Source organism: Buteo buteo, chromosome 18, assembly GCF_964188355.1.
Source record: "Buteo buteo chromosome 18, bButBut1.hap1.1, whole genome shotgun sequence".
Classification (NCBI taxonomy): Eukaryota; Metazoa; Chordata; class Aves; order Accipitriformes; family Accipitridae; genus Buteo; species Buteo buteo.
Genome location: NC_134188.1, coordinates 26,885,891 through 26,896,141, shown reverse-complemented (window position 1 = coordinate 26,896,141; position 10,251 = coordinate 26,885,891). Strand labels below are relative to the sequence as shown.

Sequence of the window (10,251 nt, the reverse complement as noted above, 5' to 3'; positions counted from 1 at the left end):
CAACCGATGAATAAACCTCAAAAAAAGTTATTTTATTCTGGTAAGAGGCAAGGCTGTCCTGCCTGTTCCTATTGACCAGAGTAATCCAACTAAAAGACACGTTTCCAGATCAGTTTGCAGTGGAGTGTCTGACCTGCAAAGGAAAACTTCAATTCCTGGCACTACCGTGGTCTGCATTTTCCTCGGTTTTGTGCAAAGCTTAGGACATTTATTCTTATTAGGTAATAGTACGCAGAGATGATGCTACTTGCCTTCAGCTGGTTCTTGTTTCGGAAGGCATGAAAAAAAAGGAGGAAAATTGTTCTAGCTCTCATGTGCTGTTCAGCATAATTGTTTTCAAGTACTTGAGATTTATGCCGCTGTGAAGAACAATAGGAAATCGCAAGTGAGAAAATGTTCATCAATGATCACAGGGAAGAAAAATTTTTATCTCTACTTGGGTGGAAATAACAGCACTTGCAGATCTGGAAATAGGTGTTGCGGTTCAACGCACACCATCCATCCGCCTTGTCTTCACCTCGGCAAACTTCCAGCTGTTTCTGAAAAGCAAACTATAAAAATACGATTTTCTGGGAGAGAGCGGAATAAGGAGGAGCCCTTCCCTCCTCTTCATCAAACTGTCTGTCCCCAGGGTGCCAGTTTGCTTTGCAAAATCAGAAAGCGTGCAAGATGAAGCGTGGAAAACAAGTGCCTGCGGCAAAAACGAAGCCCTGCGAGATGGAGAGCTGGGAGCAAAGCTCATCCTGAAGGGGCTTTGGTGCGATTCGCCAGCGGTCGCCTTGCAGACAGTTTTACGGATCGGATTTTTTTTTTTTTTTTCCCCTATTTTCTCGCTGCAACACGCAGCCACAATCGTATGCATCGCTTTTAAGCTCCAGCTGCGCCCCGGGGATGCTTTCTTTTCTACTTCTAATCCAACCTAAGGAGTTTTAAAGAGATAGAATTTACCGCTTTTCTTGGAAATCTGCGGGGGGGGGGGGGGGGGGGGAAGTTATAATCGCCGTTACATGCGAAATAGCTGCCCAGGCCCAGGCTGCCGAAATCGGCGCTGGCGGCTTGCGGGAGGAGGTGGTTGCTCTGCTTGGCGGTGAATTAACGGCGGGGAGCCAAAACCACCCCGAAGTGGGTTCGCGACGGTGTTTTTAGGGCGTGGATTTTATGATCTTATTGTTCGCACAGAAGCGTGGTTGACTCCGGCCTTACGCCGCCCTGCGCGTAACCGGCGCCGCTTTTTAAGTCAGAAAGCTGGAAACGGCCAAATGACGTCAAGGCCTGATGTCAACCCTGCCAGATTTCTTCCCAGAAGCCGCGGCCGGCCGTTAATGCCTAAAGTTGAGGAGAACGTGGGATGCGCCCCAGCCCAGGCGGAGAGAACGCGCGGGGGGGGGTTTTGTCCCTTCTCGCCGCCCGTACCCGGGCCCGCCGGGCCATGGCGGGACGGCCGGCGCCGCTTCCCACCGCGTCGACGAAAGCCGAGAGGACTACAACTCCCAGGTGCGCCCTGCGCCGCCGCGCATGCGCGGAGCCACATCTCCCCCTCCCGCCCCTTCCCGCGCCATCTTGGCAGCCGCTTCTTCCATCTCCTCACTCGCAGAGGGTGGTGGGCGGGGGACTACAGCTCCCGGCGTGCTCCGCGGCGCCCGCGCATGGGCAGTGTGTCCCGCCGCCATCTTGGCCCGGGGAAACGCTGCTGCCGCCGCCGCCGCCGCCGCCGCCGCCACTAAACAAACCCGAGAGCGGCGGCACCGGGGGGGGTGGAGGCGGGTGTGTGGGGAAAGGAGGGGCTCTGCCGCCGAGGAGCCTTTCGATGTGCCAGGCACGGCCGGGCAGGTGGGTCCCGTTCAGCCGGCAGCGTTCCCCCCCGCGTCTCCCCGCTTTAAGCCCGGGGCGCTCGCCCCTCAGGGAGAGGGGCAGTTCCCCTTTCCCCGGACGGCGGGGACCCGCCGCCCGCCTCACGGGCCTGGGCCGTCGGGCAACGCTCCGGTCACCGCCTAGCAGGCCGCCGAGCGCTGCTCCTCCGCCCGGCGTGAGGAAACAGCGGCGGCCGCCCGCTCCTTCCTTCCCTCCCCGCCGACGGGGACCCCGGGGGCGGCCGCCCCCGAGCCCGGCGGGGAACCAAACGCCGCCAGAAGCTGCCGCCGCTTCCCACCCCCCCCCCCCCCCCGCGGCGAGGACCCCGGGAAGGTCGGACGGAGAGTCCCCGGGTGGCGGCTGCCTCCGGGCGCCCTTGTAGGAGATCCTCCCTCCCTTCCCTTCCCTTTCCTTTCCTTCCCTCCAGCCCCGCGCTGGAAGGTGAGACGGCGCCGGGGCTTTTGTTCCCGGTGCCCCCCCCCCCCCCCCAACCGTTCCCTGCCCGGGCAACGCGGCGGGGCCGCGGGCTGGCCCAAGCCGGCTCGCCCCGGTCACCTCCGACTCCTCTTCTCCCCCCCCATTTTTTCCCTTCCCCCCCCCCTTCCTTTATTATCCTCGTTGCAACGGGGAGATGAGCCCTCCTTCTCCGCCCGCCACCCCCGGCATCTCGCCGCGATGCGATCGGGCGAGGGGGTGTTCCCGTGTTTGGGTGGTTTTTTTGGTTTTTTTTTTGGGGGGGGGTGTTGGTGTTGGTACGTGGAAAGCAAATTTTCAGGGTGTTTGTGCCGTTCTGTCATATAATAGGCTAGTGCTAAATGCATTCCCCGGGGGGAAGGGGGAGCGTGCGGTTAGCTGGGAGAGTTCTTATAATAGGTGCCCTGTGCATAAAGAGAGGGAGGAGACTTGAACATCAATTCGGAGAGCGTTTCAGCATGAAAAAAGGCTTGAGAAGGAGACGGGAAACTCGGTAAAAAGGCTTGGGTGATGGATCTGAGCAAGAGAGTATAGGAAGTCCGTGCCCTTGTGAAACTGCTGAATTCCTGCATGGCAAAGCGTGCCATTACAAAGGTTGGAGCAGGGATGGGAGCCACTGTGTCGGTGGAGTTGTGAGCAGACTGAGGAGAGTTTACATTAATCGGTTTGGGAAATCAATAAATGATGGACTTGCACTTACTGCATTTATATTCCTTTTTCAGCGAGGCTGAGCTCTGTGGGAGCGCAGACACAAGGGAAAGATGCCTGTGGTGTGGCCAACTCTTCTGGACCTCAGCAGAGATGAATGCAAGAGGATCCTTCGCAAACTGGGTACAGTAAGATACAATTTGTGGGTCTGTATGTTTGCCCTTTTAAGATTTGCCTGCCTGCTGCTTCCATGAAATACTTTAATATGTCTACAGGCAACTTACAAGTCATTTCCTGCATTTTGCATGTGTCATTGGTTTGACAGCCCTGGCTTAAAATGATGTTTGGCAGATGCTCTCTGCCTGAGCAAAATGAATAGAGCAGAATTGTTTTGGTTTGGTCGAATCTCTCATGGATGTCCTAGACCATCTCTGCCTCGATGTTGCAGTGTTGCATTGCTGTTCTTTTTACGACTATTAACATGCAATGGGATGCTCTGTGAGAGAAGGGTCGTCGTTTGTTTTCCAGTTCTGTATTAGACAGCTTTTTGTACCAAAAAAAAAATCATGGAACCCTGATTTAACTGGCACTCTGGGACTGGGTTCAAGTAGTAAAGGTACTATCATAAAGACCTGAAACAGGAGAAAAAAATAATTGTGATGGTTTGTGGTTTGCAGTTACACAGATTATCAGGGAAGTGTGAAAACAGTGTTCTCGCTTAACTGTCATAACAACAGCAGCATTGTTTCAAATGTAGTTCAATATCTGAGACCCCTGTCCAGTAGTTATATATTGGGAGATTTTTTTGTGCTCTGTCCTTGTAAATGGATGTGTACAAGGAGACATGCATTTGTATTTTGGAAGGTAATAAAAATATTTGCTCTTTCCTCAGGCATCCGCTTTTGGCTACCACAGGAGAGAGAATCCTTTGTTAGACCATTGATCTGATCTTGCACAGTAATTTTGAGTTCTTAGAGCTGAATTTCTTTTTATTTAGTTAAGAGTTTTTTTGCCAGTTAAATGATGCTTAATAGTGGAAGGGAAGAAGAAAACCTTAGCTTTCTTTTCAGACTGTCTTCCGAGGAGCATAATCCAGGAGGTGATGTCAGGAAGAGAGTTCCTCGAACTTCCTGTGACCATCAAGTCACAGCTTTTCTTGTTCTCGTTTTACTTGAATGTTAAAAGATGATGTGCTGTACTTAACCGTGTCAAGTTTCTCATACATTATGCAGCCATCCACTTTATTTTCTGACAGTTTATTTTCCCTCACTTTGTCCTTTTCATTTGTTGGGAATCTGGGATTTGCATTCTGTTGAAGCAGACAGTGACACAGATGTTGCACACAACATTGCAACTAAGCTGTACGTCCATTAAGGTGGCAGCCCTAGGTCTTAAGCAAGGCTCAAGAAGTATGAAAACTAGGAGAAAGTGCAGGATGCCAGAAGATTTGGACCGGATCTGTGCTGCTAAATTTTGTTAACGTAGCTCTGCTGGCTAGGAGTGTGGAAAAAAACTTCCACTCCAGCTGGTGGCGATGTGCTGGCAGAACCTTGCTGGTGCAGCTGAGCCAAACAGAACTGCAGCTACACCTCCTTCAATGACATAACCTAGGCTGACAGGAAAAAAAAAAAAATTAAAAAAAATAAATCTTTTTTTGCTGGCATGAGCTGTGTCCCCACAAGGGGGCCCTGCCAGCGTAACAGAGGATCAGAGCCTGTAGCAGCCTTCTTTCTTCTAGGGTAGAGAAGCTCTCAGTTTAAATAGATACACCACAAGACTGGAGTCTGAAGGAGCACTGGCAGTGGGAGCGAGTAACTACAATATTCATCTGCTTTATAGAGTCCCACTTTTCCAGCTCTCAGCCCAACATCTTTCTTGGTTGACCGTTCAGGAATAGCGGGGTACTCTGTCATGAGTGAAATGCAGTGGTGTAGGTGAGGCTGAAATGCATCCTGAGGTGTGCAATACCTAGCGTTGTTCTGCAGTGTTTGTGGTTTATAACTGCATAAGGGGATGGTGGTAGCACCTTGCACTTGAAGTAATGATATTTATTTATGAAACCTGTTTTGGCTGTTTGATGTGTTTTGTGTTGGAAAGAGCATGCACCAGTTAGTGATTGCTACATAGATAGACATAAGGGTGAAGAAGCTAGTTACAGCTGTTCTGTAATCTTTACTAGCTTCCAAAAGGCCAGAATGTGCATTTTTAAAGCCCTAGTGTAGAGGATCTCTATTAAAAATGCGGAAAAAAAAAAAAAATCTGTCCTTGCTAAATAATTATATGGTTGTATCTGAAGAATTACTTTATGTTGTTAACAGAGGAAAATAATTAGTATCTTAAATATTGTAACATGGTTGTCTAAATAAATGTTGATATTAGTAATAACCATTGCATTAATTAGCTAATGTTTTATAACTGAAGCTGTAAATGCTTCTGTAGGTCACTCAGCATCCCTGTGCAGGCAGCATAGTTAACCAAAGCGACTCTGCTTTGGGTTTTGTCTGCTTAATCAGGACAGGAGAGCAAGACTTCTTTTCAGCACAATTCCTTGATTTGATTTGTAAATTAGCTCTTTGGAATCCTAAACTGAAAGCTTTTCAGAATAGCATCAGTCTTTCTTTTGCAGCAAACTTCAGAGGTGTTAGGTTTTGGCCTGCCCCTTTTATTCTTGCTTTTAGTTAACTGGGATCTGTTGTGGGCTTAGTTTGGGTTGGCTGCTGACATGGGGGTGCTGAATGAAAGGCACCTATGTAAGTATCGAAAGAATTTGTATTTCTGGTTTAAAGCAGGAGTTTCAGTAACATTTCCTTAAATTGTGCTAAGCTTAGAATAGCAAGTCATTCTTTGGCAAATTAGCAGACTCCATTATTTGCATTAGGTGTATTTTCACCCTGCTTAGTAGGGCAAAATTCAGAAGTTTCAGTAGCCTTTAACTATTTGGGTTTTTTTTTTTGTTTGTTGTTTTTTTTAATAAAACACCGATGGCATGACATTTACATAGGTCACCTGGAATTATAAATCTACGTTAAATCAGAGTTGTATTTTTGTGAGTTAATTTTTGTGAGATGTCTACATTTAAGAATAGCTGGATTGTTTCTTTTGTGTTGAGCAGGTTTAACTCAGTGTGTTGCATTCTTTTCAGATTCAAGCAGTTGTACTGATCAAGTAAATGGGCATAAAAGATTATGATGATCGTATTTAACAAACTAGAGCTGATGTTCTCCGTGCTAATTAAGGAAAGGAATTACGGAAAAATCAGTTGCACTTTTGATAGTGTGTTTCTTTTTCAAGCCAAGCTTTTCCATGGAACTTTCAATAATGATATGTGTTAAAGATTTTCTCCTGCTTCTAGAGAGTTCTGAGCTACTCTCCAAATTTGGGGACTGTTTCTTCAAGCTTTCTGGCTGAACTGTCAGTTCAGAGAGAGCTTGAAATATTTGGTTGGGTTTATAAACTAGATAATCCTCTGTGATGATACAATTGTTTCTTAGAAAAGCTGTACGCTGCAGAGTAATTGACTGAGAGAGTTCTAAATCATCAATCTCTTTTGAAAAGCACTAAATAATTGAAAGACATGTTCCTCTTAATGATTTTGAAAATTAATAGAATACTGTCAGTAATACTGAAAATAATTTTTTTTTCTTTTCCTTCGCTGTGAGCATTAAATAGAAATACTATTTGCTCTAATTCTTCAGAACTGGAAGCATATGCAGGTGTCATCAGTGCCTTACGTGCACAGGGAGACCTTACGAAAGAGAAGAAGGATCTTCTTGGAGAACTCTCTAAAGTGCTTAGGTAACTCTGACCTTTTTAAAATAAGAACCGATGACCTTTTTTCTTTTAAGGTACTGTGTGCTTTTTCTATCACTAGTATCACAAAGCAAATCTTAATTTAGAGAAGTAATTCTCCGTCTTGTGGAGGTTTAATTCCTGTTCTGCTTTGAGTTTTTAATAAGGAAAACAACTGTGCTTCTGTGGCTGAAGCCTTACTGTTTTGGTGGTGTTTTGTGGGATACTGAATGTTAAAAGGATTACAGCTAGCTCATGAGTGTGCGCTAGCTTGGAGTTCCGTCAAGGTAGGACTTCAAGATCTTTGGGCCCAAGTTACATCAAGAAAGAGCGCTGCATGTTCTGTGCAAATTTTTCTACCATATGCTTTAAATTTATTGCTCTCACTGGGAGGTTGCATTCTAGCTGTTTTGCAGGGGTATCCTATGAACAGTAATGTTCTTTTTATTCTTCAGTAATATTTTTGAACAATAATACATTCATTCTTTCTCGCTGTGATAGCAAAAGTTAAGTGACAATCTCTTAAATGTAAATGCCTGTTCCCTTTCATCTCTTGAGTAGATTATTCATAAGTTTAATTTTAGCTGGAAGTTTTAGATAAATGTTCATGTCTCCCTCTGACTAAAATGTATTGCTGGTTTTTTTAATAGTATTTCAACGGAGCGACATCGTGCTGAAGTTCGGAGAGCAGTAAATGATGAACGACTAACGACTATTGCACACAAGTAAGTTACAGGTCGTTTTCTACGTGATTTCCAAAGGTACCCTTTGGAAAATCCATTATGCCTTAACTGAATGATAGAACTTTGAAGATTGATGGTGGTTTAAAGAACAGTAGTTAAAACAGTGTATGGATGAAGGAATTACTGTGTCAGATTTACATCAGGGAGCTAGAAATGGTTATTTAGTCCTGTTGCATTTTGTATCTGAAGGCATCCCATTCGCTGTACAAGTACAATATATAATAAACAGTCTTTCATCATGAAAAGCTGTCTGTAAGACAGACCAGAAGAAACAGAAAGTGGAGAAAACAGAGAAATCCATAAGTGGGATGAACATGTTTGCTTTATTATTTTTTATTTTACTTTAATTTTATTTAAATCTATTTGGAAAGGTTGTATTAAATGGGACTTAACTACATAGAAAGACAAAGGGCGGGAAAGAGAGGTGGCAGACATTAGTGGAAAACAGTGCATCAGCACAGAGGGGGGAAAAAATGGTCAGGGTAAAAAAAAAAACTGCAGCAAGCTAACTGATGACATCAGTGTCCACTGTTCTCTGCTTGATGCAGCTGCTGTGCTGGCATCAACTGGGCTGGTTCCTCCTTGCATTTGCTTTCTCAAGCGCCACATGATTTTGAGAGGTGGAGGAGAGGAGCAAGAGGGCAAGTGCTTACGTATCTTTGATAGTTACTTAACAGTCTTACGATTAAGAACTGTCTTTAAACAGAGCTGGATTGTAAGTGGCTGTATTTTTTTTCTGTGTTACAACTACTGATTTTTAAGTTTGACTATTGTAGCTGAGGTGTTATGGGGAGGAAAAAAAGGAAATCGTACAAATAGCAGGCCACTCGGAGCTAGTAATTGTCTGATCCAAGACTCGCCAAAATCAGCATACTGTTTTAGTGCTGCAGAAGGGCATTTAACATTTTAGTGTTTTAATGTTCAAGTTTAAAGAGTTAGAAATACGCTGTTTACCAAAGAAAAAGCACCAACTTCCTTACACGCCTTTAAAGAAAGGGGGGGGGAGGGGGGAATAATGAAAAATAATTTAACATTTAATTGCCAAATCAGGATTCTTTTCTTGAATCAAGTTTCCTTTTTAAGTAGTAGTTCTGGTTTTAGCATTTTACAGAACAAGCATAACGTTTGTCCTGAAGCGTTGAACTTCAGCTGGATGAGATATTATAATCCAGACAAGGTGCAATTGTGAAGTGCTGCATCTCTTTATTTTTTCTGTGGTAATTCTTTGTAAGTGATGGTTGGTAATACAGTATTTGACTTAAATAATTCTCTTAACTCTTTAGGAAAGCCAACTTTGCTAGCTTTGCTATATGCAACATTTGTAGTCTTGTTTTTTATTTTAAAAATGTTTTTACCTCAGCTGATGTAGCTCTGCTTATACTATATGAATATGTATGAAGAATGCTGAAGCGTATCAGGATTTAACAACAGAGCAGATCCTCTGTATTTTACAAACTAATTTGTGGTAGCTTTTACTGCAACTTGCTTGCAATAGTTCATGTGAGAAGTTGTTTTTCAGAATATATTAATACATTAAATAGGTTGATTTGCTTAAGAACATAACAGGTTTGAAAAATAATTTGCCATTTTGTTTTTGCTGATTTGACAAATGACTCATGTAAAACAGTCAAACAGAAACACTTCTCCATCTAGATAAGCACAGCATTTTTTGGAAGCGTTCCAGTTTGTGTGTAAGTACTAAAGTTAAGAGAAAATTAGAGCAGCAGGCTGTTTTCTGTTGAGGAAGATGCTCAGGGTCTATTTAAATCATTTCAAGTTCTGTTACCTTGTTTGGGACTACTTTAAGTCTGAGAAGCACTTCTGTTCAGGTAAAACAAGATTTGTGTTGGTAGCTGAGGGTTTTTCCCTGTAACGTAATCAATTTCAGTAGTCTTGGGTAGGTACTTCTGTCATCCAGAAGTAGGGTGTGTACCAATTCTACCTGAATAGTAGCTAATCTAATATGGGTGTTTTGAGTATGATATCCACACACCTCTGGCCCTTTAAGGGCTCTGTAAAACAAAACAGTAAAAGAAGCAGCAGCTCTTAAATTTTCTATGGGAGGATTTCTACATCAGGTGGGAAAAATGGAAGGGCTTTCATGAAATGAAGAAAGTTGAACATTATTGCTCTAGTATGACTTTAGAAACTGCCTCTTAGACTTTCACTGTTGAAAAAAGACACTTAATGAGTACTGAGTATTTTGGAAACTCAGTAGAATACTTACAGAATGTGCATTTCTGTTTAGTATGTCTGGACCAAATAGCTCTTCCGAATGGTCTATAGAAGGTCGTCGACTGGTGCCACTGATGCCACGGCTTGTTCCACAAACAGCTTTTACTGTTACCGCTAATGCTGTTGCCAATGCAGCTGTTCAGCACAACGCATCTCTTCCAGTTCCTGCAGAAACTGGAAACAAAGAAGGTGAGAGAAAGCCAGGATTCTTCTGCAATCTGTGGGAATGTAAAAATAATGTCATAGTATAAATTATTATCTTAGATGTCAAGTGTTAGATATTTTAAAAAAAAAACAAACTGAATCTTTCTTACTGAACAGTATTCATAGAAATATTTTTTAAATTTTTTTTTAAAGATACCTTTGCAGTATCCACAGCATAAATCTGATAGCTTTGTGTTAGTGAGCACACTAGCAACTGAAATTAAAAAAAAAAAAAAAAACCACAAAAAACCAAGCTGCCAGGAAATGAGAGGGAAATTCACTGGTTAACTTGTTAAGCTCTGTAAAC

At 43.8% G+C, this 10,251-nt stretch overlaps 1 protein-coding gene across 13 annotated transcripts in view; it reads left to right on the top strand.

Moving 5' to 3' along the window:
• The first annotated feature begins 1,666 nt into the window (after positions 1–1,666).
• The window catches only part of EMSY (EMSY transcriptional repressor, BRCA2 interacting), a 39,822-nt gene continuing 31,237 nt past the window's right edge, over positions 1,667–10,251 (top strand). For 11 of the 13 annotated variants that reach the window (XM_075050237.1, XM_075050239.1, XM_075050236.1 and 8 more), the window contains exons 1-5: positions 1,667–1,830; positions 3,048–3,156; positions 6,669–6,768; positions 7,413–7,487; positions 9,754–9,929. In XM_075050237.1, the coding sequence (XP_074906338.1) occupies positions 3,087–3,156; positions 6,669–6,768; positions 7,413–7,487; positions 9,754–9,929 (421 nt within the window). In that variant the 5' untranslated portion in view covers positions 1,667–1,830; positions 3,048–3,086. Of the gene's footprint in view, positions 1,831–2,543; positions 2,561–3,047; positions 3,162–6,668; positions 6,769–7,412; positions 7,488–9,753; positions 9,930–10,251 lie in introns of those variants that run through there. The other 2 variants (XM_075050231.1, XM_075050229.1) reach the window with 2 other exon arrangements.